Source organism: Polypterus senegalus, chromosome 9 (assembly GCF_016835505.1).
Source record: "Polypterus senegalus isolate Bchr_013 chromosome 9, ASM1683550v1, whole genome shotgun sequence".
Classification (NCBI taxonomy): domain Eukaryota; kingdom Metazoa; phylum Chordata; class Cladistia; order Polypteriformes; family Polypteridae; genus Polypterus; species Polypterus senegalus.
Window position 1 is genome coordinate 38,878,223 of NC_053162.1, and position 22,536 is coordinate 38,900,758.

The 22,536-nt window shown below is 34.1% G+C and overlaps 1 protein-coding gene across 2 annotated transcripts in view; it reads right to left on the reverse strand.

Moving 5' to 3' along the window:
- The window catches only part of nfatc3a (nuclear factor of activated T cells 3a), a 194,143-nt gene extending 171,971 nt beyond the window's left edge, over positions 1-22,172 (reverse strand). The window contains exon 1 of one of the 2 annotated variants that reach the window (XM_039762941.1): positions 21,659-22,172. In XM_039762941.1, the coding sequence (XP_039618875.1) occupies positions 21,659-21,749 (91 nt within the window). In that variant the 5' untranslated portion in view covers positions 21,750-22,172. Of the gene's footprint in view, positions 1-16,395; positions 16,557-21,658 lie in introns of those variants that run through there. The other variant, XM_039762942.1, reaches the window with a different exon arrangement.
- Positions 22,173-22,536: the final 364 nt, after the last annotated feature.

Below are 22,536 nucleotides of genomic sequence, written 5' to 3' on the forward strand. Positions count from 1 at the left end.
AAATTCAAAATAGGTAAAACAGTAATATTACCATCATCATGTCAAGGTAGTCCAAAAGCATTGTAACAGTTATATCATGATGCAGCTAGAAAAATTTTTTGGCCAGATTTCTTTATTACAATGAAGTGCAATACACAATGGCCAGAAATCCGCAGCTTCTTGAGAACAATGCCACCGGCTACATCGGCTCTGGATTTTCCCACTTTCGTAAATAGATTGTTTTATCAGAAAGTCTTATTTTTATTGAATGAACTCAAAATGGGAATATGCCATTCGTATTAAAACGTTGACAGTTTCCCATGAGAATTAGTATTTGCAATGACAAATAACAAATCACAAGGACAAACATCTGAAAAAGTCAGTTTATTTATAAGAGACAAAGAAATGATGTTCACTCATGGCCACTTATATGTTGCATTATCACGCTGTAAGACCAAACAAGGAATTAAAATTTAATGCGATCTTAAAGAACAGTTCATTCCAAATATTGTTTTTACTGAAGTTCTAAAATAAAAAGTGAACATAATGAATATGTAAAAATTCCCATGAAAAAAAAAAAACACTTTAAATTGTTTTTCCACAGGACCAAACCTGGGGACTGGCGAGTGAAGTGAGCAGCTACATTTCTTGCATGCTATTCTAATCCACAGAAGTCACAATTTTTCAATTAATTAGTGGCACTGATGAAATATAAATATCTCAGGGCATATATATTAAAATTTATCATACTTGTTAAAGCTAATGTTACATGAAAAAACTACTCCTATTTAAACTTACAGAAATGATTAATGTATATATTTTTCAAAATATGCATAGACCCCAACACTGGAATTGCTAAGTAAAATTCCCAGAATAAATAAAAATACAGCAGATTTATCTATAGGGTCCCCAAACAGTAGAATTGTCCTTATGTCTCTATTAGCGATGCCCAATTGGGCTTGGAACTAAAATCAAGGCTGAAGACAAGTTATTGTACATGTAGTACTGTGCAGTCCTGTAAAACTGCTCAAGAGTGCTAAAATGGCCTTGTTTAAAATGTAAAAAATTTGTCAAATACATGTTAAAAAGTTTTTTCAAGTTTTTTACTCTCTTCTTAGTTTTTTTGCGCTTAGCATTTCCCTCATAATGAACAAGGCATTCCGGCTAACGTTGGAATATGTGGATTCACATTGCTGTATTCCACAAATTGTATTAACAACAGCCTGCACTGAAATGCACTGTATAATGTTAAATAAGGGATGGTCAGTTCACATTCTGTTAGGATTCTGTGTATTAACGCTTTGAGTAGTGAGAAAAGCACTATATAAATGTAAAGAATTATTATTATTATTATTTTGACCAGCTTTTTCCTTAACCACTATGAAATCTTCAGGTATTTTTTGTTTGAAATCTCACACTAATTTCTTTTTTTGCATGTGTTCCTTGTCAACGGAGTTTTTCTTAATATATCCACATATTACCTTATTCTTATATCAATATGTAAGAAGCCCATTTTAAAAAAGGCCTCTCTCTTGTACTTCTTTCGCGACAATGATTTGCGTATGCCTATCCACAAGTCTTGAGAGTACTTTTAAGAAAAGTTGATAAGAAACCATCACTTATGTTTTGTAAAAGGCTCACGAAAAATTTGAAGGGAGGACTTGAATAATAAATGCAGTTATGTTATGATGAAAATACAATTCTTTTAACATAATTTTATACAGGGCTGGGAAACCTCAAATCCGAAGAAATGCAGCAGCTACAGTGCATCCGGAAAGTATTCACAGAGCATCACTTTTTTCACATTTTGTTAAGTTACAGCCTTATTCCAAAATGGATTAAATTCATTTTTTTCCTCAGAATTCTGCACACAACACCCCATAATGACAACATGAAAAAATTCAGTTGATTGGACACGATTTGGAAAGGCACACACCTGTCTATATAAGGTCCCACAGTTGACAGTTCATGTCAGAGCACAAACCAAGCATGAAGTCAAAGGAATTGTCTGTAGACCTCCGAGACAGGATTGTCTCGAGGCACAAATCTGGGGAAGGTTACAGAAAAAATTCTGCTGCTTTGAAGGTCCCAATGAGCACAGTGGCCTCCATCATCCATAAGTGGAAGAAGTTCAAAACCACCAGGACTCTTCCTAGAGCTGGCCAGCCATCTAAACTCAGCGATCGGGGGGAGAAGGGCCTTAGTCAGGGAGGTGACCAAGAACCCAATGGTCACTCTGTCAGAGCTCCAGAGGTCCTCTGTGGAGAGAGGAGAACCTCCCAGAAGGACAACCATCTCTGTAGCAATCCAATCAGGCTTGTATGGTAGAGTGGCCAGACGGAAGCCACTCCTTAGTAAAAGGCACATGGAGTTTGACAAAAGGCACCTGAAGGACTCTCGGACCATGACAAACAAAATTCTCTGGTCTGATGAGACAAAGATTGAACTCTTTGGTGTGAATGCCAGGCGTCACGTTTGGAGGAAACCAGGCACCGCTCATCACCAGGCCAATACCATCCCTACAGTGAAGCATGGTGGTGGCAGCATCATGCTGTGGGGATGTTCTTCAGTGGCAGGAACTGGGAGACTAGTCAGGATAAAGGGAAAGATGACTGCAGCAATGTACAGAGACATCCTGGATGAAAACCTGCTTCAGAGCACTCCTGACCTCAGACTGGGGTGACGGTTCATCTTTCAGCAGGACAACGACCATAAGCACACAGCCAAGATATCAAAGGAGTGGCTTCAGGACAACTCTGTGAATGTCCTTGAGTGGCTCAGCCAGAGCCCAGACTTGAATCTGATTGAACATCTCTGGAGAGATCTTAAAATGGCTGTGCACCGACGCTTCCCATCCAACCTGATGAAGCTTGAGAGGTGCTGCAAAGAGGAATGGGCAAAACTGGCCAAGGATAGGTGTGCCAAGCTGGTGGCATCGTATTCAAAAAGACTTGAGGCTGTAATTGCTGCCAAAGGTGCATCGACAAAGTATTGAGCAAAGGCTGTGAATACTTACGTACATGTAATTTGTCAGTTTTTTTATTTTTAATAAATTTGCAAAAACCTCAAGTAAACTTTTTTCACGTTGTTATTAATGGGGTATTGTGTGTAGAATTCTGAGGAAAAAAATGAATTTAATCCATTTTGGAATAAGCCTGTAACATAACAAAATGTGGAAAAAGTGATGCGCTGTGAATACTTTCCGGATGCACTGTATACAGTAGGTTTCATTATGCCATTTAATCATAATCTTATTTATTAAAATTAGAATGTTTAAACAACTATTTTGCTTATAAAATTACATCAAAATGTGATTTGGTTTTATAAGAAATACTAAAGAAGAAGAATGAGTCAGTCAATCTGTCTTTGTTGCAAGTATTTTACCTTTTTCTGAAAGTAGTATTACAAGATACTTTGCCAAATAAGTCACACATGGAAAAATATATATATATATACACAGTATATATATATATATATATATACACAGTATATATATATATATATATATATATATATATATATATATATATATATATATATATATATATATATATATATATATATATATATATATATATATATATATACTGTATATATATATATATATATATATATATATATATATATATATATATATATATATATATATAACCCCAATTTCTAAAAAATTGGGACGCTGTGTAAAATGTAAATAAAAACAGATTGCAGTGATTTGCAAATCTTCACAATAGAACATAGAAAACACATCAAATGTTGAAAGTGATACATTTAACTATTTCATATGAAAAATATTGGCTCATTTTGAATTTAATGGCAGCAACATGTATCAAAAAGTTTGTGATGGGAGCAAAAAAGCAATAAAAGTGATACTAAAAAGAAACAGCTGAAGAAACATTTGCAACTAATTAGGTTAATTAGCAACATGACTAGGTATAAAAAAGGGAATCTTAAAGAGGCAGAGTCTCTCAGAAGTAAAGATAGTTTTTTGCAGGATGGTGAACCTATGTCTATAAATTGTGGAACAATTTCAGAATAATGTCCCACAATGTAAAATTGTGAAGTACAGTACATAATATTATCAAAAGATTCAAGAATTTGCAGAAATCTCTTTAGGCCCTCAGGCAGCACTGCACTAAAAACATGCATGATTCTGTCATGGGAATCCCTGCATGGGCTCAGGACCACTTCCAGAAATCATTGTCTGAACACAAATGCAGATTCATGCTCTATCATGCAAAGAAGAAGTCATATGTGAACATGATCCAGAAATTCCACCTTCTTCTCTGGGCCAAAGCTCATTTAAAATGGACTGAGTCAAAGTGGAAAACTGTTCTGTGGTAAGACTAATCGAAATTTGACATTCTTTTTGGAAAATATGACAGTCACGTCCTCCAGACTAAAGAGGAGAGGGACCATTCAGCTTGTTATCAGTGCTCATTTCAAAAGCCTGCATTTTTAATGGTATGAGTGTGCATTAGTGCCTATGGAATGGGCAGTTTGCACATCTGGAAAGGCACCATCAAGGTATACACAGGTTTTAGAGCAACAGATGCTCCCATCCAGACAATGTCTTTTTCTGGGAAGACCTGCATATTTTAGTAACACAATGCTAAACTGCACACTACATCTATTTGAACAGCATGGCTTCGTAGTAAAAGAGTCCAGGTGCTGAACCGGCCTGTCTGCAGTCCAGATATTTCACCAATTAAAAACAAGAAACGAAAAATACAACAAAGATGACCCAGGACTGTTGAGCAGCTAGAATCCTATATCTGATAAGAATGAGACAATACTCATGAAAATAGACAATACCAAAAGTCCAGCAACTGGTCTCCTCAGTTCCCACACATTTATAGACTGTTGTTAAAAGAAGAGTGGATGCTACACAGTGGTAAATATGGCCCTGTCCCAACTTTTTGAGACATGTTGCTGCCATCAAATTCAAAATGACCTTATACTTTTCTTAAAATGGTACATTTTCTCAGTTTAAACATTTGGTTTTCTATGTTCTAATGTGAATAAAATAGGAGTCTGAGATTTGCAAATCATTGCATTCCGTTTTTATTTATATTTTAAACAGTGTCCCAACTTTTTTGGAATTGGGGTTGTATTTAAATAACAATATACTAAATTGTAATATACTGTCATACACCACTGTAACAACATTGCATAAATTAGCTACTAGAAGCAGTCAGAAAAATGACTAAAGTAGATTTTTAAGCAGCTACATGAAAGAAAATCCAATAACATACCATTAAAAAAGCAATTTAAACACTCTCTCTTCAAAGCGTGAACCACTACAGGATACACTGCAAAATTTGCTACACTGAGAATGCGCCAACCTCATCACCAAATCAAAATGCCAAACAGAATAGACCTATTGCAAAATAAGAAACAATCTATTTCCATGTATTTCCATGGAGTATGGCTCAGACCTCCCAGTGGAAAAAGCACAGACTATTAGGAACAGTTCTTTCTTTGGAGTAAAAGCACTGGATTGCATTCTTTACTCCACCTGGAATATAAAATATTCCTCAATTATCACAAAAATAATTCTAATTGTCTGTTTAAAAACCATTCCAGGTATATTCATACAATGTTCCAAATAAATAACTCAGTCACTCAAAAGCTAAAAATACCCCTACAGTTACCATAACAGAGTATAACTTACTGGCATAGTGTATCTTAGAAAATGTTTAGCTGAGTCACCAAGTCTCAGAAAGGAAACATCTTGAATTTCTTTTTGAATGCTTTCAATTTTTTGCATTTTGAGTTTTTCTGGGCAAAAAAACAAACTGTTTATAGATTCAATTAGTTACATTTAAATTACTAATGACAAAAGGCAATAAAAGTACTTAATAAATTCTGTTTAACAGTTGTGTCTGAAGAAAGTAGATAATAACAGACAATGAAAAACCACATTGCAACAAAAGGTATTCTTTCAATTGTTCAAAACCTATATCAGAAGTAACGCAAGATCATTTTCAGAAAAAGAAACAAAGATCTAAAAAAATTAAACCTAAATGTTGTTAATTATTCCAAAACTATTAATCACATAAAATATCTAATAAATCCACCAATGAATCTCAAATTAATTTCCATTTAAGAGTACAGCTGCCCATCTTACGACCTTTATAGGGTTTATACTGTAGCAAATAGTGAAATGAAAGAGAAATGTATTTTATGTCCCAATATTTTTAAATGCAAATGCAAATATAATTTAGTTGTATTGTATGCTGACAGGACATACAGATGGCAAGGCTTCATAATGTGTATCATGCAACTACAAAATGTGTATCCTGGTACAATAACATATACTTTTTGGTGAAGATTAAAAAAAAATTGTAGAATAATACTGGTCATAATTTCTGTTTCAAAATTGACAAAAAATGCACTACTATATCATTGTATGTTAGTTACTGTTTTGAAATGCAGGTTTTTCATTGCATACTGCACGAAAACATCAGTAGTAGAATAGGATTGTGTGCTAATGTAAATTAATTCAAAGTAGCCTAGTAGTAACCCAAAGTCATGGTGTACATAAACTCACCCTGAAATTTATGTATAATGCACTTAAGCAGTAGGTTTAACAAAAATATATCCCAGTGTGGTTTACATTCCAAAGAAACCCTGCTACACTGTGTATTATCTCTAAATTTTCTTAACACGACTAGGTGTGGATTTATGCCCGATTGTGCAAAACTGTGAACTGGTGTTGCATCCAAGGTAGACTTTGATATTGACAAAGATTGCAAGTTTACAACATTAAAATAACTTAGGACTACAGTTACGTGGCATAAAAGACAGCATATGTTTTGCTACTCAATGGACCATTTCTTCAAATGTCCTCCATAATGGACGATATGGTACATACATAAAATCTGCTTGCTAACTACTATTTTGCTCCCTCAGCTCTGCAAAATTAATTGAGTAATGTGTCCTCATATCCCTAAATTTTAGCATTTTCACCGGTTATACATGTACTGTTTCAACAGGTCTCTGGGCTACTACAAGCTAGCAGGGAACATTCAGTGTGGTTATGCATAAATACTGAAAATGTCTGGAATTGTTTTAGAGGGATGCAATACCATTGTTCCAATTGAAATTCCATCATTTCATGTTTTTAATAATCATGGCTTAAAATGCAGCTGCATGCACTGCTCAAAAGGCTACTTAAACATTTCTGAGTAATTTAAGTATGGTGACTTTGGATATGGATTGGATACCAATACCAGTGAAATTTTATGGCCCTTGATACCATTGCAAAAACAGAAATCCCATTCAATGGCTCAGTTATACAAGTAAACAATACTGTAACCTTTTCTGTAACACAATATAAAATAAATACTAACAATAAAAACAGTTATAAATACTGGTACTGTATATCCATCAAGTAGTTACTAGGCTTTCATTTAAGTAAATTAGTACTGTTATTCATAAATATCAAAATACAATGCAGGGTTTGAACTACACTGTATGGCAGAGATAGGGATACCCCTAAGATCAACAGCAAATTTGGGGGATTTCAGCTTAGGGTTTACAAAGAATGGAAGATCATGAAATAGCCGATTTATCTTAGCATGTACACATTTTACATTTAATTGCCAGATATTTTCTCTCCACTAACTGAAAAATTCTGCTTAAAATCAATGCTAAAAATAAAAATTCAAACATTATATCTTCACTATTAAGTTAGTGAATTCCAAGATAGTTCTGGATTTTTCCATTTAAGCAAACTCCTTAAAGCTGTGTTGTAACAACATGCTAGTCTGGTTTTCAGAGAAACAGTCTGTTTCATTTGTCATATTTGCTAATTGCAATGTTTATAATTGAATCATTAGCTGGTTAAAAATATATCAGTAAAGAATATTTGGTCAATCCTCTTTTTTTTTTTACATTTGTCTCAAATTTGTAGCTTCCTATGAGGAATCTAACTTGTCAGTTTTAGATAAATCCTTTATTTTAAAACACATGTAAAAAGGCTGTTGCTGTTTTCAAGATTTTTTACATGAGTAATCCCACTTTGCTATTGCTTACACTTGTTTACAAATCCAAGAATGAAAATTACTTGGGCTGTAGTTACCTCTACTCAATAAAGTTATAAATGTAAGAAAGCATTACATACTAAATTCTTCAATATACAATTCAAATAAATGATTTGTGTTTTCACCTGTGGATTACATAAATAAATGGTAGTTTGCCTTCAAAAACCAAACAAATAAAATTAGTGGTTGCAGATTTGTATTTAGCAGTAAAACATGCTGTTTCGCTTGACCTGCTATCTACATGTTTCGGCAATTATGTATTTCTGTTAGAACAGTGCATGTTGTATTAACATGGAGCTGTGCCTTGTCCTACGAAGCTTTGAAAGAATCGTACATTTTATTTTGGTATTAAATGAAGCAACTCATGCCATTGCGGTGTAGAAAAACCAAACAGCCAATTCATTTAAGTCTTGCCTCAAAGATGTCATGCTACAACCTTTAGCACTGCCAGTCCTCTCACATCCCACAGTCCTATATGCATAAATGTGGATGCATACAAGATGTCCCTACTGACTGTGAACTGTATACACTTGTTAGAAAAAGGAATGCAGAAAATTAATACAAGGCATACATTCATTTATTGGGACTGTGCAGGATGCTATTAAAAGTGATCAGTTTTGTTATCTTTTCATCTGTTCTTGCAAATGCATAATACGAGTTAAATGATTAAACCTTATCTGATCAGTGATATTTTTTCTCAAAGCTACATAAATCAGTTTCTGAATTAACTCCATAATGCAATAAAAGTGTCAATAATGAAAGCCTATGTGTAAAAGCACTTCCAAGACAGGACTTCTGCCGTTTTTCTTTTTGACATTTGTTGATGTTATGTGATATCTCTGATAGTGACTAGGGAAGTATGCTTTCTCTTCAATCCATTCAATAATACCTTATACTACTAAACAGCCATCAGGAAAGAAATGTTTAACCACAGGATGAAGCTTCCTTTTCCACTGTTTCCTTGGGTTGTGTTTCCCATCTGTAATAACTACAAATGAGTGACGTTATAGACTTGGGGTGTTATGAAAATGAAAATAGACATGATTTTCATGGACTATCTTTTGATTTATCTTATATTATAGAGTAAATCATCTACTCACTGAAGACAAACTATTTTTACATTTTTTCCTTTGCCTTATACAGGTATGAGAATCTATGTAGCAGTGTTATGTATTTAATGACCATCTGTTGGTAAGAAAAAACATTACATTTGATTAATTCTCACATAATAAAAAGCAATCCCAACAGAAGTCATCCTGCAAACATTAGCACTGCTGCAAAGACTGCTATACTATGCCAAATGCTCAATCCACTTTTAATTGAGCATTTGGGTTCATCTTGGCTTTCATAATATTACAGTGAATAAAGATAACGTACACAAAATATACAGTCACTCTCTGTGGGGTGATATGTTCCTGAAAAACCCCACCGATACAGCAATAGCAGATACTGAAGCATGAATCCTCAGGGGAGGACCAGCAGTGGGGATACAGGGTCAGGTGGATATGGGAGCCCTCCGCTCTCACCCCCAAGGCTCAGTAATGATCCTCTTACAGGCTTACCTACGGAAACCTCGTTACCAATTTTACATCCTCTACAATCAAGTTCAATCGTCTGCAAGGACCCAAGAGACCACAGCAGGTCAGATTTAAGAACCTCACTAAACCATCCAATCAGCAGTAGCAACAGGCAGTGTATACACAGGAAAAAGACTTAGAAAGAGACAAGCTAATGACCTGCACTTACTGGGAATTCCTTATTCGTGGGGAAAAATGCAAGCCCTGGTCCCCATCAGAAATAAGGTTCAACGGCTTACTCATTCCTCTCAATGTTAGGTAGACACACATTGATCCATTCATTGTAGCATGTGTGCAGCCAAAGATATATCTAGGCTCATCAAAGACTTGTTAATGCTCAATCTTACGCATTGTACATGTAGGATAGGCCTCTTTTTTTCTGTTGTGCATGACAACGAAAAAGCAGGATTAGACAACAGGTAAGCAAACTGGGTTACACTTTTGTAATTCTGCAGATTGTGAGGATTTATTATACAATATATATTTAAATAATATTTTAAATATGAAAAATTTCAAAGGTGATTATTGATTGCCAGCCCTGCTACAAGCATAACGACTCATCTCACAAGGACTTAGAGGGCACGATACTAAAAAAAAATACAAATATCAGTAACATATGAATAAGTAAATACCAAAATTAGCCAGGAGCCTTTAACTGAGATAAAATTTTTTATAGAAAAATTTGTAACAAAACATTTTTCCAATCAGGTCTGCCAACAAGCTACTTTGTCAGGTTTATGACATTTGCTGTTGTTAGTTTACTGTTCTCATTCATGTAGGAACCAATAGTTGATTTCACTGCAGTGCTGCTTTTGTTTAAACAAACTTCTATATTGTAGGACAATCTACTTCACGACTCCTGCAAAAAGAGTTGTGTTGTAGCTTTCTAGGTAGCATAACACACAACTTATTAGATGCTCACTGCAGCCTAAATCAAACCAGAAATATACAGTACCTAGAAAAGGAGGAATGTCTTAATTACAGCAATTATGGTATCCATCAATGAGATTGCATTACAATCACTTCTATATTATTCAGACAATGTATATTGTTCTTTTTTGTTATATTTTAGGGATTTGTTCCTGCCTTGCGCCCTGTGTTGGCTGAGATTGGCTCCAGCAGACCCCTGTGACCCTGTGTTAGGATATAATTGGATCATGACTGAACACATTAATGCAAGAAAACTGGCCTTAACAAAAGTATTTTATTTATTCATTTATCCATTTGTCTTGAAAAGAATTTATTGATTACAGTATTAATTAAAACAGTGCAGGATTTTTAACTCTAATGTGTGAATTCCTTTGAAATTCACACCACAACTTTTTGCACAGCTACATTTACATTATTCTTCTAGAGAAGCGAGACGCCCTCTCAAAACAGGATGCATGAGGAAATTTGTATGGAATACCCGAAAAGGCACAACACCTTTATAAAAGTGTATGCAGCAGCAGCAGTACATAACATCACGTCGTAAATCAGTTGCACTTTTACATGAGGATTATTCTGCCAGACTGCAACTAGTTGTCTGATATCAATTAAAGACATTAGTTTCTTCAAATTCACATTATTGATCAGTCTCAGAACAATCATTAGCTGTATGCTTGGTAATCAAGGCAAAAAATAAGTTAAATAAAAAGAATAAAACAAGGAGAAGATGACATGCAATATTTATTTGACACAGAAACGTTGATTGGAAGGGAAAAACTGACATGTCTGAAGCCAGCCCAAGAAAAAAATAAAAAATGAAAAAAAAAATAAACATGAAAAAGCAAAAATATCAAGTTGATTTTTTTCCATTATGAGTTTACAGTCTTGGTAAGATATATGGAAATGTAAGATATATCCACAGTATATTTTGTGCTCAGAAGTTCTTATCCATGAAAATAAAAAATTACACTTATTCAGAAACCATGTATCCCACATATCTGAAAAAAGACTTGAATTTTTCTTCTGCCATAAGGAGAGCGAGTTACTCAGTAGGTGACAAATCATAACTAAACAAATGGAAATTTCTGATCAAGCAGAAAAGGAATCATGTGAGATAGGATACTTAATATGAAAGTGCCAAAAGTATTTCATTCAAGCTGATGTTGTAATAAAAAATAACAGATGCATGGTGATAAATTAGAAAAAAAAAAAAACTATAATGATAAAATTGTGGAACACCTTGATGAGAAGTCGCCAAGACATTAAAGGTCAGTTCAATGAATATGTCTTGCAGTGAAACATTTGTGCTCCAGTAACATGAATCCACTAATGTAAGATTATAAGAAGACATGCTATCTATCAATAAACCTGAAGGAACTTCACATGCAAAATTAGGTAAACTGCACAGCATTTGCATTGAAATTTCAATGATGGGAAACACAAAAAGACTAAGAGATTAGGTTCTTTGAGTACTATGACAGCCCATATTGATTTTATACACACTGTGATACATGTGGAAGCCCTGAACCCCAAACTACTTGAATGGAAAACAGCATATAGTATTACAGACAACAATAAAAATTGTTAATTAGCATTAGCATAAAATCATACTGCTACACCCAGAAATCAAATGGTTGTACCAAGGTAGATTTCTGATAGGTCTGTTCGATATGTAAGATGAGTTATGGCCTTTTCTTAATGATAGCCACTTGACAGATGTTAAATGTCTGGAGAAGTTTAAATATTTTGTGGAGATTTCATTAAAACTAAGTGGGCAACAATTAGGGGTTAATGAAGAAATCGGTGCACTGGACTGTACCTGTGAAAGGAGGAAGTGCCAAAATTTTTCCAGTATCCTATAGTTTTCTGAATAAATATGGACTTGCTTTTGAAACGATGAAAGAGACAACGACATTATATCTCTAAAGCCTTCAAAAGCAATTTTGAAACATACTTCAAGCATAACATTCAATTTGCATTAATAAAATTGGATCCCGCAACCATTCTTATCCAGCTTGTCATCTGAATTAGAGAATTCAGTAATAACCTTCATGCAACAAAGAAATGTGGAAGTAAAAAAGTTCAAGGACCACTATACTGTGGAACTGATAGATCTAAAACCATCTAAACTTGAGCCTTTTACTGTAGGAAATAAATATGTAGACTTATAGGCTTCTTTTGGTCATTACCGTACATGTACTCACCTGTTCGACAAGAACAAGGTAAAGGACAACCCTTTTTAACCACATGAACTTTCTCTACTACAAAGCATACTACTGCTTGTGTTCTCCACTTCTCCTGCAAATGTGCAATTTTAGGTATAAGAATTGGTTTACATAATGAAAACAAACCAATCACCCTTACCGTAAGTTTATCACTAAAATTCATACTGCTAATTTACATTAACATTTTAATTAATAGATCCAGAGGCATACAATATTTTTATTTGAATCAACATACAGTCATCACAATCATAAGGTTCGTTGCTGTTTTTATATCCCTTTACCCCTATTTAAAGATGTCTTTCCTTTTAACATCCATGCCAATACAACCTTAGCTTCAATTAATTGTTAAGCATTAGCAATTCATGAAATTTAAGTCACTTAAGTTCTTAACAAACATGCACCAACAACCAAATCACTCCCAGAGTCACCAAGATCTTTATGATACAGTAACCAATATAATAAACAACTGGGTTTTTAGAAAAAAAACTAAGGCATCATTTTTAAACATTTTTAAATGTTTAAGATAAAATTAGGAAAATACACTATTTCAAAATGCAAAAAGTTATAATAAAAATATTATTACTTATTATACAAAACCACTTATTAGGATACATTGCCTGATATAAGTCACTGGGTGTAAGTCTGATACCAACTGTTAATGGAACATTTACAGTAATCTATCACAAAAATGGTCACATACACATCTAAATTCACATTTACATTAGGAAAATCTTGAGTCACTAATGAAATAAAATCAAATCACAAGACTATGGAATGTGGAAGGAATCTAGAGTTTCCATTTTGACATGGGGAGAACATGCAACAGAGACTGTTAATCTGTAAGGCGGCAGTGATTAATTACTGTGCCACAAAATAATAATATAGAAATGTTAAGAGCAACATTAAAATATAAGGTTACTTAAAAAAAGAAAAAATCTTAAAATATAAAACAGCATAAAAAAAACAGCAAACACCACTGTACACAAAAAAAGAATAAATATTTTTCTTGAAAAAAATCTGTAAAACTGAGCAATACTGTGTCGTATGAAATTCTGTTTATAAGCAATCTGCTTTCCATTAATAATGTCAAAACTATGAATAACAAAAATGAAATCATTGAAAAAATAAATACCTTAGCTTTAGCTATCTTTTAAGCTTTTCATTATAATTTTCACATTGTAAACTGAATTTCAATTTTAAAATGTTCTTTGATTATAGCTTCGCATTTCAAAGGTTCCTCCTTATTCTTCTTGTACATTAAAAAGTCAAAGATAATAATTTTGTGCCAACTTCAAGAGACAGTATCTAGTGCATGCCAGACAAATGCTCTGCTTGCTTCAGCCAAGAAGTTCAAAAGATCAATCGTATTAATCTCTCCCTAACATGGATTTACCTGAAACTGCATATATGCCAAACCAAACAATCATCAATTATTTTGAATGAAAAATTATTTTGGATGAAACAACCTGACAAACTAAAAATTCTATTTGCTGAGAATGATTCTCAGACTGCAACCACAATTTTAGATTATGAACCTGTGCTACCAAGTATTAAGATTGTGATTGTGTTCCGTTTTAAAAAACCCATTATGATAATACTAGCTGTGCTACCCACCTTAGAAACCTAAGTTATCAACCCAGAACTCGTGTTTTTTTATTTGATACTTGGGTTGTTCATTTGGTCTTGTGCAATAATACATACCCAATCCCTTTTTCTCACAGGGATCTTTTCCTCTTCAGATAGAGCTGCCTGCTTTGAATGCTTTCTCACAGCATCATTCACTGAACTTGATCACTCTTATAGTTGAAGTATTTCGCTTGGAAAATGTGGTGGTAGTCAGTACTGCATTGGCTTTGTTTAGTGACTCTGGCTTAGTCAATTTATTGTTGTTTTCATTCATTCATTCATTGCCCGCCACACAAAATTATCAGTCATTATCATTAAAGTTCTAAATCTTGGTCATGTGGTCCAAGCAGGTGCACCAAAGTCGCATTTTTGGCATAAAGCATCGGACAACAGATTAGATCAATAAGAATAATTTATAGATATATCTTTTTTAGTATTTTTTTTACCCTTCTTCTAAATGCTAGTCTATTTTTAATTTTTTTTCTAAATCCTAGCAACTGGACGAACACACATATACAGAGACACTTGTTCTTTTATTAGGGTAGATAAGCCAATTTCTGTCCATCTCGCAGTTACCCTCTGTTGGACATATTCAGCGTTAATGTTTACAGTGCACCATCTATTAGAAATTGGAGTGTACTTTATAATGCACAGCATTCTTCCAACAGATGGCACATCACAAACATTAGCACTGTTTTTACACATTCCACGCCAAATGGCCTACAAAACAGACATAGCAACCAGTGAGACACACGGATACACAGACACTTGTCCTTTTATTAAAGTGGATTACTTGTTTCCCAAACTATTTGCTTATGTATGCAGGCATATATTATAATCTAAAAAAAGAAAAATCATCTTTTAATTTCAAATCCAACAACATCCTTTTATGTTTGGGAATACCAAACACAATATCACTTAAGTGGAAAAATCCAGCACTTAATATTTTCACTTTAGTTAATATGATCAGTTGCAAACATTATAAGAACAGCATATTAGATGTAGCTATAGTAAATATCCTGACAATACAATCCTGTTATTTTGATGATGGTTATACCTATTCAAACACTGTAAGAGTGATCAGTTTATTTTCTAAACTAATGTAGAAATCAAAGAAAATTAAACATTTCCTTTCCCAGTTTATTAAACAGCATTAGACAACAATCAACTATGCTCTACCACTCTGTACTATCCATGCACACATGCAGAGTAAGCAATCTGCATATTTGAAGAAGAAAAACAGATTAACTTCAAAACACTGTGTGAACACTAGAAGGTGTAATAAAACAAACTGGCACTGGCAAGCCAACGTAGTGCACTGAAATTCCAAAATGATTAATATTTATAACCCAACGGCCTATGAGTAATCCCATCCACATATTCTACACCTGCATTCCTATTCCTCAGGCGCATGGGCTATAACCACATCTGTGGCTGTCTGGAGCTGCTATTTAACATAAAGGGAGACGGTTAACATATTGATGTTTATGTTTATCTTCACAGAATGCTACAAGGTTAGTTCCAGTGTAAATTTAAATAAGAATACTAAAAGAAAAAAAAAATTAGAATCTAAAAAGAAAAAATTAGAATCTAACAGATGTAGAAATGCCATTACTTGCTGAACATTCATACATACATACACACATATACATATATATATATATATATATATATATATATATGACAGAAAGAGAGGGAGAGAATGGCTCAGGAATGGCACAATATCTTCATAAAATAATACATGAGCTATAGCTAGCTTTCAGTTCAACTAGTTTTGTGTTAGTCTCTAAGCAGTCTAACTAAAAATGCATGACCTCTCACCTGTAGCAGAATTGAAATGAAAAAGGTTATAGCAACAGTCAAACCTCTGAAACCTTACATATCACAGCTCTTACGATAGTTTAAACTGTAAACCTATGAACCAACATCATGCTATCTAGCAGTACTCATTTATTTGTGTTTCAATGGACCAAACAGACAATAACTTTTACAACAAATAAAAATAATCTCTCTCACCTGCTGAAGTGGCACAAAGCATAATGCAATCACTTTTAATCCAGTATCTTTTCACCTTAACTGAAAACCATGTATATTTCTGAAGATGAAATCCCACTCTTCAAAAATATCAAATGATGAAATTATTTAGTGAATGAACACAGCTATTTAAAACAGAAAACACAATGAACCAACAGTTGCAAAGTCTAGTCCTTCAAGTAACAAAAAAAAAAGTTCTGAATGTCAAAAAAAAGAAAGAGAGAGAGGGGGGAAAAAAAATCAAACAGCTAAATATATAAAAACCATATAAAATAAAACCAAGAAGGAAAGGCACCAGCTTGCTGCTGCTTGTTAAAGCAGCTGTGAAGAGCTGATGACTCCTCTCGTCTTAAATTCCACTGCCATCTGAACTGCACATGGCGTGCCTAGGCAAATTTGATGACTTGGATGTTGTTTTAGTGGCTGGGCTTGCTGCCAAGTCATTCAGTCTTCTTCTGTTTGACCCAATGAGGACAAATTTAAACACCTTTTTGGTTTAGGTTGCTTCTGAAGCTCACACACAAGTTTTGCTTCTCTGTTTTCAGCACATTTTAGGAAAAGCACAGAAATTAGAAATGCACTCCTATAATACATACAATCCAGAAAACCGTAAAACAAAATAGTAATTTTATCAGATTGTGCTGCTTGCAATGACTACCTTGACATAGTGCATCCAGTTAATGATGCAACCTACAGTACTTGAAAAAAGCCTTTTAACAGTAATTATAGGATGCATCTCTCATAAATTAAAACTGCCTTCAGAAGAAGGAAAAAAAAATCTCCTTAAGTTTTGTTTTTCAAGGCAACTCAATTAAACAGCTAAATGGAACAAAAGTTTGAAGAACTGCTTAAAATCCTAAATGTAGCTGAGCATTATTGAGCTACATTTCCTTCCTTGCACAAATGTGTACATAGGAAAAAAAATCAAATGGCAATAAAACTGGCACAAAAGCGAAGTGTACTTTCTAAAAATACAACTCTTGCACAAACAAGTGCTTACATGCCTTTGGGCTACCTTTTTTTAACAGGGGGCTTTATACATCCATTGTAGAATAATAAGCCTTCTAGATCAGAAAATAAAGAAACAAAAATAATCTAGGTATGCAAGGAAACACCTTTGTTTTTCTCTTCTTGTTACTATGATACTATGCTTGACAAAAGTAAACTTTTTGTTCTGCTTGGTGGTACATACTATCCATATTTATTAATGTATTTTACAAGTGTTTCAGCTATGAAGATGTTAAAATGGAACAGAAAGTGTATGAATGGGAGGATCTGCAAAGAGTAGATCAATTGACCTCGGCAGATTCAGGCTTCTATTGCAAAATGTTACCCTTTGCTTTTCTTCTGTGTAGCTTCATGCCATTTTTCTATTTGCAGTGTATGGACAAGGTGCTACAGGTCACATAGAAAATATGACAAATTGGTAGGTGAAGCCATATGTAATAAAACCAGCAGAACCTGTGGCCCTGATGGATGAGGGTTCAAAAACATTGTCATATATGATTACAAGATAACTAGGCGTAAGTCAAGTCAATTTAGAATATCCTAGATTTCTAAAACCACATGCTAAAATGTCAAGCGTGTTTGCCTGAAAATTTTCAAGCAAATTCTGAGACTATAGGAATACTTCATTTTGGTCCATTCTGTCAACAGAGAAACCCATGAGTGACACTTATCAAAATAAGCATCACCAAATTAAGTAAAACAAAAATTATAAAAAAAAAGCCTTAATTTTCTAAATATTACACTAAACTTAGGTAAATATTTTTCCTTATGATGTGACAGACTAAAGAAGTATAGCAAGTCTAACAATTCTGATCATTTCTTTTAATCTCTACTTAGATATCAACCCATTTGTCATCAATTTATTCATCCATGGTGGAAGGTTTAATGAGTCACAACCACCCTTAAAAACATTTTTGAATGTATCATTAAAAGCTTCCTATTAGGCAAAGCCCTTTGTAACCTCTTTTGACACCAAACAGCTTTTTAGACTTAATAAACAAAGAAAATGTGCAGTATAAAAAGGGAGATGATGGCATCTTATGCCTGATTCTTTATGAACAGCACATCTGAGCAGAGCTTTAGCGGAAATCTAAACTAGCAACTCGCATCACATGACTGGATCTGAGCACCCTGCAACAGAGACGTGACCCACCAGACCCGCTGTCTATTTTAGTAAGAGAAAATGTCTCTGTCCATTTTTAGAAAACACATTTGTGATAAATTCTACAGGGTAAAGTTACAAGCAAGACATACCAAAAAATACCATAGTTCGCCAAAACTTAAGGCAGGAATCATTTTTGAATGAAGACTGAGAAAGATAAAGCCAGGGAAGGAAGCATGGATAGCTTTACACTGAGCAATATGGCTAACACAATATATCTGCTCCTCCTTAACAAAACTGAATTTCTAACCACACACTCCATCCATCTTTTTTACTAAATAATATGCACATTTGCAGGAAGCAAAAGCCAGAGCCTGACATTGCCAGTATCATCAAACATATGGCACAAGCCAACCACATTTATATTTATATTATTCAGTTTAATTTATCTTTATATAATGGATTTCCCTTTTGTAAGCTTAAAGCGTTGTAATATTTATATATACACAGCTAATAATTAAAATATAAAATAACAGTCAATAACACTACAAAACATGAATATTACTTAGTGTAACTAAGAGATGTTTCTCTTCATATAGCTAATCACTTAATCCAATTTCCAATTGCATGGTCTGTTTATTTAATCCCTACAATGATATTTTTCTGTGAACTGTATAGTCTCTAACAACTTTTAGCTAAAATATTTACATGCTTTCTAATTTTAGTTTTAAAACATTTAGATGCTTTCTATATTAAATATAAATATGTTTAAAGCTTCTGACATCCTGAAGCAGTATAAAACCAAAGTTTAAAAGTGACTAAAACACTTTCACATTTAAAACTCCAGTTGATTAACAGACAATATAAGTATGCAACTCAAAGTTTTAGGTAGGTAGAGAGATTCATTATTTGTTTTTCTCCTTTGCAGAAATCATTCAGTTATCCAAAACGTTATGGTATTACACATATTATTAAAATCCTCTCCATAAGCATATTCATTGATTAGTTCTGTAAGTGTCCCAGAATCCAGGTACACTGGTAAAGGCTTTGAAGTAACATAGGCAAGAACATGCCATCAAAATATTCAAATTCAACATATATGCTGTGCCCATAGTATTTACGTATCATTGACCCTTGATTTCAGCAGAATCAAGTAATAATTATAAAATGTGTTAAAACTTAAACTGTAGCTTTATTGTAATCGATAATAGTAATTTAAGTTTACATAATAATAATAATAATAATAATAAATGAGGATGTACAAACATATAGACAAATCTGATGATTTGCAAGTATAAATGAAGTTATCAAGGGCATATAAAGCCTTTAAGAGATAAAAAAAAAAGCAGAATAAATCATCAGGACACCTTAATTTTTTTCATTTTCTCCATGACTCAACTTTTCTCATAAAAAAAAAATGTGCACGGAATTTTATTTCAGACAGAAAGGATGTTTCATCCTTAATATAACAACGCAATTAATCACGAATACTATTCATAAATAAAATGCATATAACCCTTAGTAATATTATTACATTTTACTTGATGTAATAAAGTTCATACATTAAATATTACATAACAATGTGTTTGCATAAAAATTCTGTTACTGATTAAAACTCATTACAAATATGCATTGCTAAAAATTTCCCTTATGCAATAAATGTAGAAATCTTTCATACATGAATGAACAAAATTAATATTTTAACTACAAATGCGAGAAAAATTCTTTCCTCTCTAGAGATCCTATTTCATCTTTAGCACACTTTGGGACCTGGGATAGGCTTTAGCATCACTGCAACATAAACTGAAGCAGAGCAATTACAACAAGTTGAAGGAAAACTTTATAAGTAAAATTTATAAAAGAAAAGATTATTTGAAGTCTACTAAAAGAAATTGCCATTTTCTATTCATTTTAACACTTGTTAAATGATTTTCCAAGTCACCAAATGAAAGAAACCTTCAACTTGGTTAACAGGAAATAATTTCAAGACATTCTACCTGGCACTGAAATCTCATAAAAAAGAATAAACTTATTTTTTATCAATTAAAGTAAATAGAAAAAGTTTTTACTTATTACAAATTGTAAGCTGCATGGATCGACTTTTATACAAAATATATATATTCTGGATCATTTTTATGCAAGGTTAACATTACATTAGGTAACATTAAAATGGATACTGCACAGTGTATTTGAAACGGATGAGCAATATTGTGTAATTACTGTGCACCTGTTTCCTCTACTCAAAATAACAACACTGAGAAAAATGTAAAAATTATGATCTAACCAATGTGCACATTTGTCACTTTTCTTGAGAAGAGTGCAAGTTAATTGCAAAAAATAAATAAATACAAAGCACCTTCCCCTTTAAAATGTCAAAACACACTGTCCGGGACCTTGCTGGTTAAACAGAAAAATAAGTAAATAAACTTGTTTAGCTCGATCTTCTGCTGTAAATTTAACCTGCTTACCTAAGCAGGTGGCTATACAGTATTAACAAACAAAGCAAGCCCTGTAGTTTGCGTGGGAACCAGTCTTCCTTTTTGCACTACTTGCCGTTTCTAATTTAAAAGATAGACAAGAAACTATAATACGGAAAACCTATGTACTGAAAAACTTTCAGAAAAGTAGCATATATAGCACCTTGTAACATTCGACATAAACATAAAAAGCGAAAAGGGGGAAGTTAGGGGAAATACAAACGAATTAAGATTACAACGATGGGACTAAAATTCTTTTTATAGATAGCTTTTTCACAGTCAAAACAATCGCAAAATACGTTTACAATTTACTTCTAAACCATTACAAGGTGAACCATTTATAAAAAAAAAAAAAATATGCATAACTTATTAAAGACATTAACTTTAGCATGTATATTGTGCAGTACGTTTATAAGCTGACCAACTCGAAGAAAACCCGTTCCGCGCGTTAAATACTATGCGAGTTTCTTGCGGAATCCTCAATGTTTATGTCAAGTTTCTGTCCCACATGAGATCTTAAGGTAAGAACAATTTTGAAAGTTGAGTGGAAACCTAAATGACAGCTCACACGCTCGACCCGGTATGATGCACACACACATGGTGCCGGCACAAGCACTCTCTTATACTCTCGAAAGCGGGGCGAAACTCATCTACAAACCTGCAGGGCCTAGCGATGGAGGCTGCCCGTCTTCCCCGAAGATCAGTCTGAAGTCCAGCTCGTCATTGCCGTTGCACTTTGCAGTAGTCATCGGTTTAGCCGCTCGGGTGCTCCCCGTCACTCTTTGCACCGGTCCTTGTTTCAACGCATTTAAACACCAACTTTTTTGCTTGGGTCCGTTTTCTTTTTTGTCTGCAGTAAAAAGGGGAGTTAGAAATAATGTTTTTGTAAGAAGTTTGATGGTGAAGCTCCGTGATCCTGACTTGTTTGTGTTCCCAGAGTTTTGCCGTGTGTCTCTCTCGCCCTACGACTCGCCCTTATTTTGTCGATTTCATTAATTTCGGAAGACGTCGTGATACACTGGGCTCTTTGCACTGAGCACTGGGACGGAAGGGGGGATCGACGATGACAGGATGGCCGGTGCCCGTCTCGCTTTCCTACGTCTATATCTTCAATCCCAACTTTTACTAACAGCGCGTGACAGGGCAGCTCCTGTAATGACGCAAGCAAGTTCACATCAGCAGTAGTTCCCGTACAGTTCTCTCGCACGCTCGCTCACATAAACACAAAAAGCGCGCGCTCGTGCTCGCCGATACCAAGTACTCATGGGAGTTGGAGTGCACGTACAAGCCAAGTCCATCATTTCAGTATTCAGGCTGGGAAGTTGAAATGCCCGCCTATTATCAACCCCAGCTGATTTGCTTGAGTTCGACAAGCTGCACTTCTCCGCTGTATGGTATGGGAGGATGGAGAAAACTATCTCGCAAAACGAATAAGAAAATCCAGTATTTTTAAGCGCAGTTACAACAATGCAGAATTACAACACAATCAGGTAATGCCAAAATTATTAAACAGTCATATAAAACAATGTGTACGAC